This window comes from Neolamprologus multifasciatus, chromosome 4 (genome assembly GCF_963576455.1).
Source record: "Neolamprologus multifasciatus chromosome 4, fNeoMul1.2, whole genome shotgun sequence".
NCBI lineage: Eukaryota > Metazoa > Chordata > Actinopteri > Cichliformes > Cichlidae > Neolamprologus > Neolamprologus multifasciatus.
In genome coordinates this window covers 11,870,360-11,891,350 of record NC_140442.1, presented here as the reverse complement: position 1 = coordinate 11,891,350, position 20,991 = coordinate 11,870,360, and the positions used below count along the sequence as shown (strand labels likewise).

Below are 20,991 nucleotides of genomic sequence, written 5' to 3'. Positions count from 1 at the left end.
TTGCCCTCGGTGTTTCCTGTGCTGCAGGGCCTGTATTAGTCCACCCCCTTTACCATCCAAACAGATCCCACCCCTTTAGAGATTAACCTCGCACTGCTTTTACATCAGGGACTGTAGCACAGACTTTCCCTATCTGTGATGACGGCAGAAAGTCAAGAGACATTTCTCTATAGCCCCCGACGAGCCACAGTCCACTTATAAATTATCATTATTCTATTCCATAATTTGCTATCGCGATGCCCAGGCTCGCTGGCCTCAACGACGCCCTGCTCCTCCTGCTCCTGTCCTGCTGCAGTCCTGTCCGGGGATACTTTGCGGAGGAGCGCTGGAACCCCGAATCTTCACTCCTCGCACCCCGGGTTCTTCTTGCCCTCATTTGCAGAAACTCCGAGCACTCATTGCCGTATTTCCTGGGTACCATTGAGCGCCTCAACTACCCGAAGAACCGTATGGCACTGTGGTAAGTTGTTACTGGGAAATGTTAGATGTTGCAGGCTGTTAGGCAGTAAAAAGTGAAAGTAATTCTTGTTTTTGCCACAGGTTTCTTACAGAAAAATAAGTACCGAAGGATACTTTTCTGATTGATTAGATCGATTAGCGGGAAAGGGAAAGAAAAGGGGTGGACCCGCAGAGATTGTCGGGGGTAACAAAATGGCTTTGGAAATAAGCGAAGTGTTGCGCAGAGATCATTCCGTCTTGAAAAAACAGCAAAAGAAAATGTGAAAAACTCAAGCATAATACAAGAACGAACAAATGCATGAGTACAAACCAAGAATATAAAAAGAAATAGGCAATATTTTGCAGTCAGGGTACGGGACAAAAGTAAGCACATCTGCTCATCAGGACAGTTGTGCGTCGTATTGATCTGTATACGTGGATGGGAGTGAACGACGGCTTTGACCACGAGGGGAGCTGTGTGTTGTGTGCGATCTAAGATACAAGCTCTGACACAGTGCTCCACAAGCATACCGATGCCTGATACATTAACAATAAACGCAAAACGAGTGTCTGCCATGTGCAACTGAGATTGGATTAGCACCATGAAAATGACCTGACCCATGTAGTCTGTTAGTAAGAGGCACCTTCCGTCGCGAAATTTTACATCTCAGGAGAAAGAAGCCAAGTGAGGTCAAACCAGCACATTATAGCTATCAAATCCCATCACCTCAGCGTTTAACGTTTCACGTTTTTCTTTTAATTTATAACATATCTTCATCTTTAAACTTATTCCAGTCTTCATGTACCAAAGCCTACATCTTCTCCTCTTCCTGACTGGAAGTTAAACAGAGATATGCATCTGGGAAGACAAGTCCCTGTTTGTGAAGTGTTTTTCTGACATTATTATGTGTTAAACAAATCACCTAATAGACAATTTACTGATTACATTACAATGAAGTGCTAAGTAAATAAAAACGATATGGTGCAGTTTGATTATTAAGCTTCTCCTAGGTAAAGGCCAACCTTAGATAATGACTCTCCATGATAAATGATTATGGAGGCTTAAACTCAGTTCTCTCATTCAGTCTTGACGGTTCATTAAACATGTTTATGTAGACCACATTTTAGACCTAACATGTTTGCACCATCTCCAGAAATTATGACTTCCCAAGCTCCTTAGTCATCTGTCAGTCAAGTAAGTGAAGGAAAGCTATTTTCACCCTATACTTAATCAACATGCTTGAACAGCCCACCTGCACTTGTATCCTCAAGCAGTTTGAATGACTACCTGGTGGGCTCGGAAAGGCGTGGTCTTCATTCGCTATCTTGATGAGCAAGTTTCACCTTGTGCATTAGTAAGAGTGTCTTAAATTCCTTTTTTTGTTTGGTAGTTTGTGAAGTCTTGTGTAAATATGTTGGCGGTAAGGACAGTGTTGTTTGACACACATTAAATTACATCTGGAAAAACCAAACAACTCTGTGATCTTATAAACACTATACGCTGCACACATTTTGCAGCTGTAATTGAAATCTTTGGTGTCTTATGCCAGTATTCCTACACCGCTACAGAAATAATAGCTGATATGGAAGTGGCACACCGCTCCTAAATGTATGTTTACAATGAAAAAGTGACATAGGTCTAAACAGTGTTCTTTAATAAGCACTTATTTTATCTGAGCACAAGAGGGAAATGGGAAAGACCGACAGCTGGAGTGGCTGAAAAGTGTTTTAGCAAGGAGCTGCAGTGTTTACACAGATCCATGGGGAATTTCCAGTGCAAACCCAGGGCCAGAATACAAGCACAGCTGGCTGTAGAGCAGGTGTCTGGGAACAGCAAATCATGTTGGCCTACATGGCCAAGAAATGAATCCTGCGGGTATTGGGTTATTCTGGAGTATCATTTCTAGGCTTTTCATCCTCGTGTAGAATTAGATCAAACATGCAGGCAGTGTAACTTGGGTTCATTTGCCTCACGCATAGCCTAAGTCACTTTAAACAATTTCCTTCTCTGTCTGTTGCAAACAGAGGTTTCACTTCTGTAAAGTAGTTTCCGTACTGTTATCGTTTTTTCACATTTCCTTTATACATAACTTGTCGATGCTGACCTAAAGTTTTTTGTTTTGTTTTTTTGTGTTTTTATTGCTGCGTGTTTTTCTGAAGCTGGTGTCCGTTACATTTGTGTCACTTCCCGCAGCTTGTACATAATGCATTTACAAAAAGTGAACACAGGGCTATTGTTATTTGAACCTTGGTTTTGTCTTTCACTCATGCCTCAACTAGAACTCAGTTTGGCACCGCTGGCTACAGTCAACCACTGTTGCAAATTTCTTCTCGTTGTTACAGTTTTCCTCCTTTTCCCTAGGTTCTTGATGAATGCACTTAATTCTGATAATTTACTTTTTTTTTCTGCATTGACAGGGTAGCAACTGATCATAATGAGGACAACACCACAGCCATTCTGCATGACTGGCTTGTAAAAGTACAGAAGCTCTACCATTATGTAGAGTGGAGGCCAAAAGAAGAGCCCAGGTTTGTTATTTTAAAGATGGAATTGTGTAGTGCTCAAATAGCTCGCAGAAAATTGAGTCAGACATCACGTGAAATCAGTTTAATTAATACTGAAATATTTTGTGTAGAAATTATGAAGATGAGGAAGGTCCAAAAGACTGGACAGATCCTCGTTATGAGCATGTTATGAAGCTTCGGCAAGCAGCGCTGGAGTCTGCTCGTGAGATGTGGGCAGACTATTTTATGGTAGGTAAATAAAACTACTCTTTACAGTTACAAAAGGAAGCAGAATTACACTCAAAATGTTGATTATAAACACTGGGCCTCACTATTTTTAACATTCAGTAATAAAAGCCAAAGAAAAAGTATAGAATTGGGCCCAAAATGCCACCACAACTGTAATTTAAGAGGGAGACAGACGGTTAAAACTTTACCCAGTTATGTTCTGTTTCTTATGGTTAAAGTTCATCTTTCAGTCTAGTTCATCTGGACACTTAAATCTTAAATGCACATTTCTATTTGTATTCACCAGCCTGGCCCACATTGTCTTGTTTCAGCAGGGTATAATTTTGAAGTGAAGTCTATCCAAAATTGCAATAATTTTGTGCTTTTAATCTTACATCTAGACTTTCTCTCTTAAAAACAGAATTGTAGTATATATACTACTGGTCAGAGATCACTCAGTTTTAGTTACCCCATTTATCCTTCGGGAGCTGTTCATCATTTCTTCTCAAGAGTTTTGTGTACAGTGTGTTATTCATACACTAGCCGTTTTTCTTATGCTCCTTGTGCAGCTGGCAGATTGTGACAACCTCCTCACCAATTCAAATGTGCTCCGGGGGCTGATGAAACAGAACAAGACTATCATTGCTCCGATGCTTGACTCTCGTGCAGCCTACTCAAATTTTTGGTGTGGAATGACTTCTCAGGTACTGTCATGATCACTGAGAAAACCCCTTTGTGTATGTCAGAAAGTTTCAATAATCTCTGTAATAAACAGCCTAACAACTCTCATTCTCCAGGGTTATTATAAGAGGACGCCTGCCTACATACCCCTTAGGAAGCAGATACGAAAGGGCTGTTTTGCCGTTCCTATGGTACACTCCACGTTCCTAATAGACCTCAGGAAAGAGGCCTCCAGGCAGCTAGCCTTTCACCCACCACACCCAGAATACAGCTGGGCATTTGATGACATTATTGTGTTTGCTTACTCTGCTAAGATGGCAGGTAATTTGATATAATCCAACTTAAAGTCTACTTATTTTTATCATAAATAATGTAGCTTCAGATTAAGTTTTCCTATTCTGTGTTCGCTACAGAGGTTCAAATGTTTGTATGTAACAAGGAGACCTATGGATACTTCCCTGTGCCACTACGTTCCCACAATACTTTGCAAGATGAAGTGGACAGCTTCATACACACTGTGTTAGAAGTTAATGGTGAGTGGCTGAGAGCTTTACTTTTGCAACCCCCTCACTCTTTTCCACTGGCTTATTTAAGTCTTAATTCTACTCTCTTCTGCTTCATCTAATGGTAACTTTCAGCATGAGTTTCTAAATATCATTTATACCATTTCTGCATCCATCTTCCCTCTGACTGTGTAGTGCGAAATGCCCCAGTGATGCCATCCAAATACATAAGTGTTCCTAGAAAACAACCTGACAAAATGGGCTTTGATGAGGTAAGGAGTGATGTGAAGATGGAATCTGCAAAAATGGCCGACTTTCTGTTTCTGCGCTGAAATTCTCTGCCTGCTGTTGAAATCTATAATTACATTGATTGGTTCCACTGTTTACCTTTGTGTAGGTGTTCATGATAAACTTGCAGAGGCGGACTGACCGCAGGGAACGTATGCTGAGAGCACTGCATGAGCAGGAGATTGCTTGTAAAGTTGTTAATGCCGTGGATGGAAAGTAAGTGATGCTTTCCACTTATTTACTAATTAGTAACTACCACAGACTGGCCCATCTTTATTGTCATTTTGTCACATTTCTACTTCTCTCTATTTCAGAGCAATGAACGTCAGTGAAATTCACGCTTTGGGTATCCATATGCTTCCTGGATACAGTGACCCTTATCATGGTCGTCCACTAACAAAGGGAGAGCTGGGATGCTTTCTTTCCCACTATAACATCTGGAAAGAGGTAAACCCCTGAAGCCAAGAATTTGAATATATCCAAACCAGACGGATGTGTGACTTAAAGATTTCTCTGGCCTTAGATAGTGGAACGAAGTCTCCACACATCTTTAGTGATCGAAGATGACCTGCGCTTTGAGGTGTTCTTCAAACGTCGCTTGATGAACTTAATGAGTGAGGTGGACCGTGAAGGTCTGGATTGGGATCTCATGTATGTTTTTACTTCCTTCATAATATTTTTTGTCATTCCCACAGAGTTTACAAATTCTTATCAACTTGTCTTTCTGTGTTTTGTTTTGTTTTTCTTCTTTTAGTTATATTGGTCGAAAGAGAATGCAAGTGGCTCACCCGGAGAAAGCAGTGCCAAATATACACAACTTGGTGGAGGCAGACTATTCATATTGGACACTAGGATATATGATATCATTACAGGGTGCCCAGAAGCTTTTAAAAGCAGAACCATTAAAGAGGATTTTGCCAGTGGATGAGTTTCTTCCTCTCATGTACAATAAACACCCTGTGTAAGTGTTAGCACCAGCAAACACAAGACCACACACACACACACACATAATATATCATTCATTTCAAAGATTTATAGGCAGTCTTAAGAGTGCAAAAGTTCAACATTTCAGATTTATCTTAAAATGTATTCAGTTTGTATTTCCTCAACGGTCAAAAGTCTCTCAACTTATTCCATATCAGTGCTGGCTCCTAGATTTGAACCTTGACACAGTTATATTTTGTACATCTGGGCACAATCTGAATTCAATTTATGACACAGAGACTTGAGTCACCTTTTAGAGATATTTTAAGGAACAGTCATAGAAGTAAAATACACCAGATCTCATCTGATGAGAACTAAAACTGAATCCGTGTTAAGACATAAAAAAAAAAACTAAGAAAACTAACAGTAAACACTAGAAACAACATTTCTAAAGAGTTTTTCAGTGCACTGCATTTCTATTCAGGAGTCTTATCTTTCTTTCTTGACCTTTCCTGCTCTCCAGATCTGATTATATGGAACAGTTTGAAACCAGGGACCTGCTGGCATTTTCTGCAGAGCCTCTCCTTGTGTATCCAACTCACTATACGGGCGACCCAGGATACGTCAGTGACACTGAAACCTCCACTGTGTGGGACAATGAAAAAATCCGCACAGACTGGGACAGAGCACGCTCAGGAAAAAGTCATGAGCAGGCTGAGATCAGCACAGAGGCCCAGAACTCAGATGTGCTCCAGTCTCCTTTGGACAGTACAGCACGGGATGAGCTATGAGAGGAAGTCACTAAGAGCCTTGGAAAAATAAAAAAAAGTCCATAAAACGCACCACATTAGTTTTGTAATCATGTTTAATCTTTAATCACTTTGATTTTGCATCAGATCAGATGTGGTATCAAAGAATATAGAGAAGTTTAAATTATCAGAAGTGAAAAGTTAAAAAGGGATCATGCATGTCATGTTTTCTGCTGTCGTCAGCTTGTGGTTTTTACTTTATAAAGGCACTAGACTTGCCATTTGGAATGGCATTTGCAGTTCCCACCTACTCTCTGTCATACAGAAATAATGTATACTGGTAAAGAACAAAACTGGACTGCTGCATTTCAGTGGTGCTAATTTGAGATTAGACTGTGTTTTGTAGCCTTGAGAAATTAATGAATTTGGCTACAACAACAACAAATCTGCACCACAGAGCAAAATAAAGACGTCTTAAATCAACCTATGCAAAACCTATGAACTTTTGGCATTTTGAATCTTTTTGTTTGTTTTTGTTCAATTTTATAACAGTGCTTTTTTATAATGTTTTTAGTTGGTCATTGGACGGTACAGTAGAACCCTGTGGCAAATTTCTATCAAAGTGACAAAATTCAGAACCAAATAATTTAATTTGTAGAAATACTGAGGCAGATTTACCACCAGTACCGTTTGTTGCTGTTTTGTTTAAAAATTTATTTTGTTTTGTGCTGTTTTTTTGTTTGTTTGTTTTACTCTTGTAGTTCCACCAACCACCTCTTGATACAAATAGACGTGAGACAAGCCACCAAACACACTGGTGTTTCAACTTGCCCACATCCAAATGCACATCAGCCACTTTATTACCTCTCTCCCACAGATGCAGTGCTGGTACCTGTGCAAGTTCTGCTTTAGTTTTTGTTTTGTTTTTAGAAAGAGCCTACATTTATGTAGCAGACTTTGAAGTATTTTCCATGTCCATAAAGTTATGGCGCAGTGACTCACCACTGTGGGCTGCATCTATAAATTACCTGCAAAATTTTTGTGGTTGCCCTTCTTTTTGCCACTGATTGTTCTGATTTTGGGCCCATTAGTTTTGTGGCGTTGTGAATGCATTTGTCTTTTTTGGCAGAAATGATATGAAACAGGTTCTGGATTAAGCACCAGCGCTGCATCGGTGGAAAAGAGCTGTATTGCTGTTCCATCTCAGATCAGTTCAGTGTGAATGTTGAGCATTTTGATTGTGGTAGACTTTATGAATTGTCATTACATAAGATAAGTGTAGATCATCATATTTCTCACAGTATATTTATTGTGTCATGGTTTCCCTCATCACATACACAGATCTCTGATGAAGCCAGTTTCTGTTGAGTCCTGATGGGAGTTATTCACTCACTAAGTGTGCACAAAAATGTTAGTGGTGCTTGTACCGACAAAAAATAAAATAATTTCTTTTTAACAGGTTCAACTTCTGTCATTATATGTTTACTGTTCTGTTGGAGTAACCTTTTTTTTTTTTTAAATTAATGTTGACTGTCCAAATACAAATTATGACGTCTGTATATTGCGACTGTGAAGTCATTCACACATTGTAGACTGTGACCTGAATGCAGATTTTGCCTTCACCATTTCATTCATCATTGTCACTGAAAAACACAGAGTACCCAAGCTGCTGATTACATGTAGAATTGAACTTTTTAGCTGATTATTCTTGGCATGTCACGCAACCGACTTTCTCATTGGGGTTTTTATCACACCTGCAGATGGACCTCATTTTGCAGTATATTTTGGTCTGAATCATGCTGTACCAAGTTCAGCTGCACTGTATCCGGTGTCCAGAACCCCAACAGATATGATTTAAAAGGGTCCAAATTAGGCTGAATAAGGTAGCTTACATGACATTGAAATAATGTTTCTTAAATAACTTATTATATATATTAACAACTGTGTTTAGTATATACTAATTTTTAACCAAGTTGGGTTTAACCAAGATATGTTTTCTGAAGTGTAATTGTTACATTACAGTGGTACATGCCAACATTTAAGGAACAATCTTCCTTACTACGACAATACAAATTTATCACAGTGGTACCTTTTCACTATATATGGTTAGACAATGTAGGTGGGGCCTCCAGTGACTGTAAGATACACTTCCTCTTCCCCTTGATGGTGAAAACATTGGCCAACCTTCACTCTACCAGAGGAAGATCATTTTAAGAACTTGCATATCAGCGTGCTTGGGGCTCAGCTTTATATCGCTGTGTTTAAGCTACAGTCCTGATTTCCTACCACTTCAAATACAAAGTGTTTTACTGTGTATTGTAGTTTGACCCTGATGCGAGATCATGTGTGAGAGGTGTTGGTAGGGTCTGCCTACTGTGGAAATAGCGCAGAAATGGAAGAAGATTTAGTGGAAAACAAGGATTCTACCCAAGGCACAGGTGAGCACAAATAAGATATATGACATATGGTCATTTTGAGTAAATTGTGTCCTTTACTCTAAATATCAACTTGCCCATGCTTAAATGAAACTTAAATCTGTTTTCTTTCCTTTCAAAATGTTCAATTTTTTTTGCTATTGATACACATTTTTCTTCATTCGAAGAAACCCCAAACTTTTTAATTGCCAAATATTATTTTGGTTTGTGTTACTGGAAATCTACTCAAAGCAGTGTAGCGCCATTATGACATGGGTATTCATGTGGGTGCATGCAGACGCTGCATGCATAAAGTGCCTTTGTTAATGAGTCTGTCAGAAGATTTCTGCTGCTGTGCGGCATCCTCCTTGTTGATGAACTTCCTGAACTCTTTTTTAGAGGTTCTTGTTCTGTCTTTTTGTTTAACTTCTGTATTTTTATTCAGCAGAATTAGCCTACTCCTTCCAAAAAGTCAAGACTGTCAACTTCTTTTAAAACTAATGTTTTGGAGACTTTTGTGTCATTTGACACACTAGAAATTAGCAAATTGTTTCTTTGCTTGAAAGTTTCTATTCAGAAGCTTGTTGCAGTGTAGCCTCAATTCATGCAAGTAGCTTTTGCAAATGTTGCGGGTAAACAGCAAACACAACTGTCAGAGTTAAGTGCAACTACACTGGAAAACTGTGTTCAAATTTTGCTGAAACATCTTACTTTCCTGTCAGCTCATATTCTTGAGCTGAAACACTGGTGGTGTGAAAAACAAGGACTCTATGTACACGATGGGACGTGACACAAACTGCAAGCAGGATGTGGTTGACCAAAATGGAGGCCTCTCTGAGCGAGTGATTTCTTTTTTACATTTGTTACACCTATTGTGAATTATCAGTTTTTAACTTTTTGCTATGTCAGAGGGTTATAAACGGTCAAAGTGTTGCACAAAAGCACAAAAGTTTAAGCAGCAAAATGTGTCAGTTTTATTTCACATTAAGTGCAAATGCTGTCAGATAGGATTTTATGAGAAGCTAAGTTTGATTATTTTTTTGAACTGGATCCTTTTTTCAGTTCATCTATTTCACTGTGTGTTTATATATATACTTGATGAACTAGCTTTGATACTGTGGTATAATATGCATTTCTGTATAGTTTGTGCTTTTTCGGGGTGGGGGAAGGGTTCACATGTCAGGATCCCCGTTTACTCTATGTAACATAAATACAATGTAAAGTTTGTATGTATCTTAGCTTTTACATTTCTCATTTCAGATGTGAAACGAGTGCAGAAATCTGAAACAAAGCGATACAGTGAGATCTTCCGAGATTTTGATAACCTTGATTTATCTTTCATCTCTTCGTAAGTATTACCTTGTGCAACCCTTTTCTCCTGCATCACTCGGGTGCTAAGTAAAAACTGTGGTTAGTGAATTGCTATTTCAAATGGTCTAGAGATGGAAAATGATAAAAAAGCTATTGAGGATGGAATTATTAATTTATATTTTATCATTTAATAATCCATCAACATGAACTCAGTTATGTATGATCTGTCGGTATATTTATCTAGTTCAAGCTTTTAACTAAAGGTTTAATAACTTTCTATATTAGCATTGCCACGTCTGGTTTAATCTATCCTGATTGTGACTCATATTTTATGAGAAGCACTGATTGGAAACTGTTTAGAACATTTCTCTAAAGCAAAGGTGCAGTGGTGAATATAGTTAAGATGATAAAAATACATGAACTGGACCTTGAAAGGTTCTTAAGGGGCTTGTTTACTAAAAGGCCCAGTAGCATATGCTTGCTGGCATATTCCTTGACAAATATGTTTCTCTCCTTATACATTCTTTCTGTGCTCAGCTCAGGGGATGATCTGCTAGCAGAGATTGACTCCCAGTCCATCTCAGAACCTATCTCTGTAGAAACTGCAGAGACCACAGAGCAACATGACGTGACTGTAAGAAATAAATACCTTTTGAATGTAGTGAATGACCTACTTAATGAAAGGCCTGTCATTTATGCTGTTGTTTATGCTAAAGTTTAGCTCAGGTTCAGTTTTCAAATCTACTGTCTCCACTGCTGATGGTTTGTTTTTAGACGATTAGATGTGCTTTGATAGAGTTGTAGAGTTCCACCAGTTTGAAGATGCACTTTGTCCACAGATATGTGCCGAACCCAATGACGTGGATGGAACTCAGACAGGTATGGTTTGTGTGACAGAAGGGATGAAAAAGCCCAAATGAGTGTGTTATTGTCTACATGCTTTCTGGTCAGGGTCAGTGAATAACGACAGCTGGTCTCAATGCGACATTCCTTTACACTGTGAACCTCTTGCTGAAGTGGTTCAGTCACCTGCTTAACCTAGCACTAACCTTCCTGGGACTGACAGGATACTATCCTTCATCCCATCGGATCATTAGATGTAGCAGGAGCTACTGTCTGTGACACTTTACAAATATTCTTCTTCAACATTTATTTATTGTCTTATAATCAGCTGTGAGTTGTAACCATCCCTCTGTAACAAGATTAGGCTAAAGAGAGAGGATTAAAGCAGGGGACAGCTGCTCTCAGTTTTTACATTAGACTAGTGGAAAAAAGAGAGTTACAGAAATCTCCTGTTACATGGTCTATGGCATAAATACAAGTCAGATGGATAAATGCACCAGACTTACTCATAGTCTACAGTGGGACTTTGAGCTAAGTGCACAAACTTCAGTTTGACTCAAATTATAGGCACATGGTAAGATAAGATATTACAGAGGCACACTGTGTTAAACTTGGATGGTGAGCAATGTCAAATGTATTCTTGGGGCATAGAAGCTCTTCTCAAGAACACCTCCCCCACACCACCTTAGCACGCTTGCTCTCTCACATGCCAGGAGATAAACCTGATTCAACGCTCCTCTAAACCCTGTCACTCTGCATTCTGGACTTGACTGGAATAATCCTTATTCCAAGAGCTTGAACTCCAAAGGACTGATTTCTGAAAGTGCTCAGAGCTCTCCCTAGAGAGGAAAGGCTAAGAGAGGTCACCCATAGCACAAAACCTAACATATCTCTGGAATTGCATGTTCTATTTTGTGGGCTGTGCGTGATGGCAGAAGAAAGTCTGGTTTGATTTTTTTTTCCTACCCCTCTAACTGGATTTGGCAGCTATCTGAAGGGGAAGAGCAGTATAAAATCTGCCTCTCTGTCTCTCTGGCATAACATGCTTGCATGTTTTAAAGCACTGCACAATGGACCGCTAGAAGAAGTGAAAGTTGCTGAAATGCATCAGCTTTGGTTAAAAGAAAAAAAAAATTGCATTTATTTGCGAAGGTTGTGCTGGAAGTGGAACACATTGAGAAAGTAGTGTAGGGAGCTTTTGTTAGACCATGTGACTGTCACAGATACATCATCCACCCTGCACTAGTGTGACTCACAGAGGAAGAAGAGTGGTTATCGTATTAACGCCCTGCCTTGGTGACCACAGTAGCGCTATAACAACATGCTAGTGTGCTGTTATGTGCTCTCACAACATGGCTTGTGTCGGTAGCTGACTACGAGTGAACAGGTGTGAGAGGGAGGGGCCAGGCAAAAGGGAAGAGAGAGGAGGGAAGTTAGTTAGCTAAAGCAGTTTGTTTTGGGGCTGTCCTCTCTCTAGTTACATCCTTTTTCTGTCAACTGTGAGACATAGGACGAATTTAAGAGGGGGTTTTCTCTTTGTTTTTTTACCGACAAACTAATGTATATTTCAGTATACATGCTAGAGTTTGCTCTCACCTTCGGGAAACTGCAGGACCTTTACTCTGAGGAGCAGCTATGACTTGCCATATCCAGCCATTATTTCCTGTTTTGGGTTTGTGTATATCTTTTTTTTTTAACTGGTATTTGATTTTTAAACCTCTTTATGTTGTCAGATATAGTCGGGGACCATTAATATCACTTAAGGACAGACTAAACGTTTTCTTGAGAAAAGGGGATATTATGTGCTATTACAGTGTAATTCCTGGGTACACCTTGAGCCTACCATTATGATGATGTACTCCCTCACAGTCCAAGAAGCAGACCTGGCCCTATGTCGCTGTGAGGATGGAGTGGAGACGGCGCTGCAGTACGCCAAGTTGTGGTGCCGATATGCCAAAGACCTTCTTGCCTGGATGGAGAAAAGAATCAGCTTGGGTAAATACACAGCTGAGTAAAGGAAATAGTAGTGTAACACGCAAATTTTTTGTCTTATCGTAGATGGCATATTTGAATAGAAACCGCACACAGAAACAAGAATAGGTGGATTTCTTACAAAATGCAAAGCCATAATGTGTACAATATGAATGAAAATAATTCTGATCCACTATGAAGTCAGTAGTCTTAGAGTAGTACCAACATTAATTGGTTTAAAGTGTTAGTAAATGATCATTTCATGCAAGTAGGTTAGGTATAAGTGAATGTGCCCTAGTATTTTCATCTAGAGTTAGAGCAAATTGGGGTTTTTTTTTTGTTTGTTTGTTTGCTTTGATATAATAACATTTGAAATAGTGCTGCAGTAGTCACCCTGTAAAGGAGAAGAGGTGCACACTGAAGATTGGATTGCTGCTTTGTATTACCCATTAAGAAAGAAAAATCATAATACATGCATTTTTAGTATTAGCTGGAGTACCATCGAGTAATTTTCATCACCTGCCTGGATTATTTCTGTTAAAGAGGATGTGAGTTTATGCAGTCATTCCAGAGGACTGCACGCTACACACAAACAGAAAGGATTAAAGAGCAGATTAGCTGAAAAGAGGAGGGAAATAAAAGACACTACTTGCCTTTGGAGTACACAGCGATCCCTCTTCTGTGAGCCTTTTCAGATCCTATGAATTCAGGTAGTGATGTCAATATACTTTGACAATATACTTTGACATCACTACCTGATACTAGTGTTATCATTCAAAACACAGAGCAACAGTTACCAACCTCAAGTGTGTAAGGAAATCAGTTAGGCAATGGTAACACATGAGTAATGCTGGGTGAAGCTCAGCCACAAACTAGTGATTACACAGTAAAGTAACACATTGAGTTTGCTAACAGTATAGAGCCCATTGCTCAAAGAGAGCAGTCAGATCACAAACTGCTGTTGACTTAGTGTTTGTATCAGTACTTGCACAGTGTGAGTGAGATCATACTGACATCAGCTTGGTTCATTTCCTGTTGCAGTTCTTGAACTGATGCAAAATGCAAACCACAGGTATTTTTAACCAAATTAATTCCTCTTTTAACTTCAAAATAGACACAGGTTAGAGTTGACCACACTACAAGTTCTAGTTATTCTGTGGGTGCTGCATAGGCTATTCATCAAATGTCAGACTTGTGAAGAGACACAGAAGATAGGTAATGTCCAAAAATGTTCAGTATAGTGCAAGAATTTCAGTGATTCTACTTGTGTTTTTTATCCTCATGTACCATGCCTGTGTTTTTTATTTTTACATGAAAAAAAAAATGTTTGTTTGTTTTTTCTTTGCAGAGCAGGAATTTGCAAAAAGTATAATGAAGACGGCTGAAGGAGCAAAAACCAATGTAGTCCAACAGGTATGGTTTACTGGATACTTGACAAAAACTGTACCAATGATTGCTACAGTACATCACAATGGGTTACTTATAATGATGCCTAGGACAGAGACTGTGGCATTTCTCTTTCTTAGACTGTAGCATTTCTCTTTCTTTGCTCTTGTCTATGCAGGAAATGATGCCATTACAGTACATCTACACACTGGCTCTAGAACAAGACATCAAAAATTGTCTGAATGCTAGAAGGACTTCTGATCTGCTGCAAAGTCGCTGTTACCAGGTATAGAAGCCTACAAACACATCATGTAAAACCATCACTGATGTTTAGATGTAGATGTGTTAAATACCGATTCTCTGTCTCAAAGGCCTTGAGTGCAAAGAGAAATGAGATTGACAAGTGGCGCAGAGAATTTAAAGAGCAGTGGGCAAGAGAACAAAGGAGGATGGTAAGTAAATAATCACTCCTGGTATTGGTTGATGTTAAGCAGAGTAATTTGCACCGTTAGTGAACTTGTTGGTATCTATTAAAGTCATATTAGACTGTACATGAAAATAGTAAAATTGTTGTCATAATCATTACATATTTTTGTCTCAGTTCATCTAAAATTAGTATCTGTGTATAAATTGTATAAACAGTGGACAGTATACTTGTTTGTATGTCATGTATATGTTGTTTTGTCTGTTATGGATGTAACCAGTGTGTTTCCTTTCTCGTATGTTGTGCTAAAATTTGTGCCAGTAATAAACAGTGTTTTCCACTCTGTGTATCTCCCTTCCTTGTTTTCAGAATGAAGCAGTGACAGCTTATAAAAAGGCCAAGCAACAGTACTTCCAGCGCTGTGAAGAGCTAGAAAAGGCGAAAGCTGTCTCTGCTAAGGCTGCAGATGACACAGTAGGAAGCAAAACACTAGATAAGAGGAGGAAGTCTAAGGATGAAGCTCAGACTAAGGCGAGTGTCGTGTTAATAGACTAAATACTGTATAATGTGTAGAAATAAGGGCCTAAGGTTTCAGCAAACAAAAAGTAAATCTTTTTTTGGTGTCCTTAGTAATGGCTTATGAGACGATGCAAAAAGAGGAAAACACAGATTGCATAGCCACTTAGATTTTCTTTCTGTCTTCACAGGTGTTAGAGGCAGAGTTGATATATAAACAGTGTGTGACTGATGCAAAGATCCACCAAGATGAGTTAGTGAAGGTGAAAGAAAGAATCATTTCACACATTCGTAAGCTCATCTTTCAAGGAGACACTGTGCTCAAAGAGGTCAGTACTTCATTTTGGTATAAATATAGAATATGTGTTATTATATAGTTGATATTATAAGTTGTCTTGGATAGCTACATATATATTTACAGGATCATTACCTAAGAGCAGTCTAATGACTGAAGAGAAGTTAACATGTCTAACTATTAGTAGTTAATCAGCTTCTAAGTTCTAAGTTGATTAATACAAAAATTTACCTGAAAATAATAATCTACCTAAGCAGTGATTTATGTTTTGCATCATACAGTATAAAGAATTTTAATAAAAAACTACCATGTTTTATAAAATTACAAGATTCCTTTGCATATTTTTTCTTTTTTTCTTTTACTTTTTGCGGGTATGAAAAGTAAATTGTGAACAAAACACTACTCTTATATTTTATATCACTTTTTTTGATTAATTTTTTTTCCCTTGACTCCACATGATGTCTTCTCTCTGTATTAGGTCACAGTGAACCTGTTCTACTTCCAGCGTCAGCAGGCAGAGCCTGTTCCACTTGGCTATCACAACCTGGAGGTAACATGCAGAGCCCAGGAGTCTGGTGAGCCCTATCTGCAGTATGTTCTCAGTAAGCGTCGCCCTGAGCAGATTCTCCAAAAATTTACCTTCCAGGAGTATGTTCCTCACGGTAAAGGGTGCGTTAAAAGGACTTATTGCTGCTTCTTTTACTGCTGATAAAATATGTAGCATGTTTTTAAATATAAATGTGAACATATAAACATGTGTCAGTAGGGACAGATGTATTTGAGTGTATATCCTTGTCATAAAATAGGATAGAAAACATGTTTGATATATTCTACCTATTTACTTGTTAAAATAATTGTTTCAATAATTTTTTTTCTTTAAAGCAACAAAAGAAAAACCAGCACTCTGAACACTCTGCCAGACTCGTTCATGGCAGATGATAGTCCTTTGCGACGATCCAGTGATTGCAGTAAGGGCTCCACCTAATTATACTTTTTTATATTAAAAAAATAATCTTTCTCTTTAATAATATTTGTGTGTTGGTTCACCTAAGGGAAAACTGGATATAGTGACAGTGAGAGCATCGGAGGCAGTTCGGAGTCCCTGTCTAGCCCTGGTAGGCACAGGCTTACATTTTTGTATCTAACTTTTAATTTATAGTACATGCATCTCGAAACTTGTGGAACTTTTTTTTTTTTTTAATTTAAACTGTGTTTTTGCTTTATTTGGAATATATAACTGAAGCTAGGAGGCAGGGTAAAACCGCATCCACTTTGACAGTGTCATCAGACGATCTAGATGACCGGGATGAATCAGGTTCTTACCTCCTTTTCTTTTCATGAACAGAATATGTTAATAGAGTTTATTTTTTATTTGATCCCTGGCTGGCAAATAAATCTATCTTCTCCACCTTCCTCCAGAGTACAATGATAGTCAGCCAGTCAAAGTGCCACAGGTTTCGCGAGCTGCATTATCACATCGACTCAAGAAAATGAAAAGCAAAATGGCCAAATGCAAGCAGTGTGACAACTATATTGTTGTCAGTGGGGTTGAATGTGAAGAGGTATGATTACACATTTGATGAATATATTGTAACATGGGCAGAAAACTGTCTTTCATGAGATTATTAATGAGATTGGCTCTTTTCTATCTCACATTCAGTGTGGCCTAGCTTTGCACAGGAAGTGTATGGAGGTGTGTCAGCTAGAATGTGAGCATAAGAAGGGATCGGTGTTTGGAGTGGACCTCTCTCTGCTGCCACGTGACAGGCCAGATGAGGTGCCCTTTGTAGTGATTCTCTGCACATCTGAGATTGAGAGCCGTGCTCTCTCTGTCCAGGTATTATTTATCCTCACACTGGTACAAATACATTGGTTCTCAAGTATGAATAGTGATCTAATAATCATTTCTGTTAGGGTGTGTATCGCGTGAGTGGGTCCAAGCCTCGCATTCAGAAGCTCTGCCATGCCTTTGAAACACAAAAAGAGCAAGTGGACCTCTCGGACCTCTCACCACATGACATCACCTCTATCCTTAAGCACTTCTTTAAGGAGGTAAAGGAGATATTAAAATACAAACCTCATTTTTGCACAATTCAAGAGATGTAAATTTTCTCTGATATCGCACTGAATATTTTCAATATTATCTCTTGCAGCTGCCTGAGCCCTTACTAACTTTTGACCTGTACAATGATTTCGTCGCGGTGGGAAAATCAATTCAGCACCTGAATGATGGGGAGACGTCACCAGAGACTAATGAGATAATGGATATCACTGACAACCTGCAAAAGCTACTACACAGACTTCCTCCATATTGCTACAGCACCTTGCAGCACCTTGTATCTCATCTTCAAAGGTGAGCATGGTCTGGGACCACAGACCTCTCTAGTTTAACTTGGCCTAAACCTGATAGATGACATTTACTTATTTCTATACTGGACCACTGACTGACAAGCTGTCCTTGAATTTGTCTCATGTGTTTATTTACAGAGTTTCAGAAAACTACGAGAACAAGATGTCTCCCAGCAATTTAGGCATTGTTTTTGGGCCAACGTTATTGCGCCCTCTAGTGTCGACAGACATGTCAATGATTGCCCTCTTGGAGACCACCTACCAGGCTGTACTTGTTGAGTTCCTCATCACACACCACGACAAAATTTTCGGCCTGGACAAGGGATCCGATACACCCCCTCCTCCACCCCCTACTGCACCTCTTCCTGACACCCCTCCCAGAGGTTCCTGCCCCTTGGATGGGGTAGCTTATCTCGACTCAGAAAATGAAACCACCTCCAGAGAGCGGCCACGCTCAGTAGAAGTAAGTATTTCAGTGCGCTTTAAACATCTATGGCTAATTTTTAACTGCTCCCTTTTAAGCAGCAGTTGCTTAGCATTCACACCATGTGAGAGTAAACACACTTACCAGTTTTTTAAGAGCCTTAACACTTGCCACCTTAACCTCACGTTTTTTCCATCAGGATTAACAAGATCCTCACGCACACTGCTGCATTTCTCCTGCCCTCTGCACTCTGGCCTGCATGACCGTCTTTCTAGCTTTTACTTTCTGCTTTACACAGCTCTTTCCTGTAAAAAAAAAAAAAAATTAAAGTTCACCTAATTGTGGGGTTTTAGCTGGGTTGCATCAAAAGAATTAAAACACAAAAAGGATATCACCTTTCTTTAGGAGAGTAAAACATTTTTATATTTGTACCTAATAATAAAAATAAAAATAAAAAAGACTCATCCCAAGTAGTCATTGCCCCGGTAGGAATCCTATAATAATGCAGTGCTGCAGGTTTAGATGTGGTCTGTAATCCACCACTCAACTTGTGTCATTCCAGCAGAATCGAATCAAGAGAGAGTCAAGCGAGGGTTATATATCTGACAAGTCTTCATCCAATGAGGCAGTGGACCAGCTCAGCGCTGAAGCCAGTGAGAGAGCAGGTAGGCGGGGCATAGTGATAGAGGAGTTACTCCTGACTAGAGCAGGTCAGCAAACTAATTTATTCACTGTGTCTATGTCCTGTGAAACCTAAAGATGTTGACGTTTTCAGTTGCCAAGTACAATGAGTTCTCTCTTGTGTCAGCTTGTAGTTTTGCTACTTGAGGACATGTCTTAAATAATCCTCTTGTAGGTATTACGAAACAGCTCCCAAATGTTTTGCTTAATTTCTTGCACACAGGGGGTTGGTTCTAATTTACAGTTACAAAGTAGCTTGTGTTTCTAAGCATGAGATTCTGTGGATGTAGAATACTTAAAATGTCTGTTTTTTTTTAATTACTTTGCGTACATCATCCAGTTATCTTTAGAAGTAGGGCTTCCTTATATGTTGCTATTCAGTAAAAGTGGCTGAATTTGGTTGAGTACATTTTGTTAGGGATAGTTTTTGTGGAATTAATGAATTAATTTGTGTGATTTTAATTATAATATGATCATTTCTTTTGGAATTTGCAGTTTGACATTTGAGTTTTTGTATGAATTTGGACAACACAAAGTTAGATTTTGGAGTTTGGGGATTTGGAAAGTATGAGGCTCAAACCATTCTTTGCTTTCTGTACTTTCGTTGTGTTTCTGAGGGGCTCTCCTCTCTGTTGCTAAAACAGCAGCTTCAAAAGTCCTCGCTTTCAAGTCAAGTTGCACTATATATCATATAGAATGATTTTGGTTTTTTTAAGCAAAATAATCAATAACTTATGTTGGAAATGCTTAACTTTGTGAATCACATGCTTATCCTTCTATTGCTCCAGTCCTGGCTATGAGAGATGTATCAAGTGATCCTCAGGGTGAGATGGTAGGAGAAGCTACCTCTGATTTAGGAGTCCAGCCATACTACCGTTTCACCAGACAGCCTGTGAAGTATCACCGACATCATAATACAGGAACCCGAGTCTCGAACCCAGCATGTGCAGCCAGACAGGCTGCACCTCAACTGAGGGGCCACACAGGAAGTGCAGACAGCAGTCGCAGCTCTTCTCCAGAGCCAGGGGCACAAAGACTTTCTCGAGACATAGATATCCATTATGAGGGCATTCTTGAGCCCCAGCATGTGACTACTGACACAGAGAATAAAATGGATGCCCCACTAAGCCCCCGTGAGGTTGTGCAGTACATGCTGGGCTTGGACTCTACGTATGCACCACTTTCACCTTCTACAGCATCCAGTGCAACGCAGGCTGCTGAAGAGGTGGCAGGAGGATGTCGAGCAAATCGCAACATAAATCAGAGCAATAACAAGCAGAGTACTGGACATTATCACCATCTGTGTTCATCACCAAAGACAATTCCTGTTGAGAAAAATGTTACCTCACCAGCCCAGAAGATCCTGTCTGGTCTAAGGCTGAGACGCAGCCATTCAGGGAAGGATGAGCAGCTCTTTGTCTGAGGGAAGATAAAAATCTGCAGATGGTTCACTGGAATGATTTCACATACAGCAAAGGACATCATTAATATGACCATTATTGTATGTAACAACAAATGCTTCTGTCAATATTACCATTATTATGCCTTTATTAAGAATAGAATACAACCACATTTTAGGTGCAAATGTCACCACAGGAACACAAAGTCTTTAGTCATCAAACCTACTGAACTAACATATGAAACACAGGGAAAAGTTCAATCCTGGTGCCTGCTTGGATTAACACTTAATCTTCTTTAGATTTTGGTCTGTTGATAATCCAGCAGTTCACTAACAGACCACACATGAGAAGTTTATATATTATTTTTTTAATTAGCTCTTGTGTTTTGAATTAATTAGCAGGCGAGGTGAAAAGATACAAACTAGCACCTGAGTATAATGGTTTTGACCCGAACAAACTGTTATGAATATTTGTAAAATGTGTCATCAATATAATGCTGTTTTACATTTGTTGTGCTTTCCCAATATATTATTGCCTATAAATGAAAAATGTTATAGTCTGTAAACAAATATATGCCTTTACTGGTGTCCTTGACCTTAACACTGATCATTTTTAGCTTAATGCACCTTTCTTGTTTTAACACAAGGGGGCGATCCTCTCT

At 39.2% G+C, this 20,991-nt stretch overlaps 2 protein-coding genes across 5 annotated transcripts; both read left to right on the top strand.

Annotated features, from left to right (window-relative positions):
• Positions 1-67: 67 nt before the first annotated feature.
• Positions 68-7,827, top strand: colgalt1a (collagen beta(1-O)galactosyltransferase 1a). Its single transcript, XM_085157323.1, has 12 exons — positions 68-460; positions 2,857-2,967; positions 3,075-3,192; positions 3,741-3,875; positions 3,969-4,173; positions 4,266-4,385; positions 4,551-4,627; positions 4,753-4,859; positions 4,958-5,090; positions 5,167-5,294; positions 5,398-5,604; positions 6,091-7,827. The coding sequence occupies exons 1-12, from the start codon at positions 237-239 to the stop codon at positions 6,356-6,358; spliced, it is 1,833 nt and encodes a 610-aa protein (XP_085013449.1). The 5' UTR covers positions 68-236; the 3' UTR covers positions 6,359-7,827.
• A 633-nt stretch (positions 7,828-8,460) lies between these two features.
• gmip (GEM interacting protein) lies at positions 8,461-20,899 on the top strand. Of its 4 annotated transcripts, none has more exons than XM_085157314.1 (21): positions 8,461-8,754; positions 9,991-10,078; positions 10,579-10,675; positions 10,881-10,920; positions 12,754-12,879; positions 14,204-14,268; positions 14,420-14,527; positions 14,613-14,693; positions 15,035-15,196; positions 15,373-15,510; positions 15,955-16,145; positions 16,359-16,444; positions 16,529-16,591; positions 16,720-16,791; positions 16,896-17,038; positions 17,137-17,313; positions 17,391-17,528; positions 17,630-17,829; positions 17,964-18,288; positions 18,815-18,914; positions 19,719-20,899. In XM_085157314.1, exons 1-21 carry the CDS (start codon positions 8,709-8,711, stop codon positions 20,351-20,353), a joined length of 3,081 nt encoding a protein of 1,026 aa, XP_085013440.1. In that variant the 5' UTR covers positions 8,461-8,708; the 3' UTR covers positions 20,354-20,899. The 4 variants fall into 4 exon arrangements, with proteins under 4 accessions (XP_085013440.1, XP_085013439.1, XP_085013442.1 ...); XM_085157313.1 differs by having other exon boundaries at positions 18,812-18,914; XM_085157316.1 differs by lacking the exon at positions 19,719-20,899 and having other exon boundaries at positions 18,815-19,712.
• The last annotated feature ends 92 nt before the right edge of the window (positions 20,900-20,991 follow it).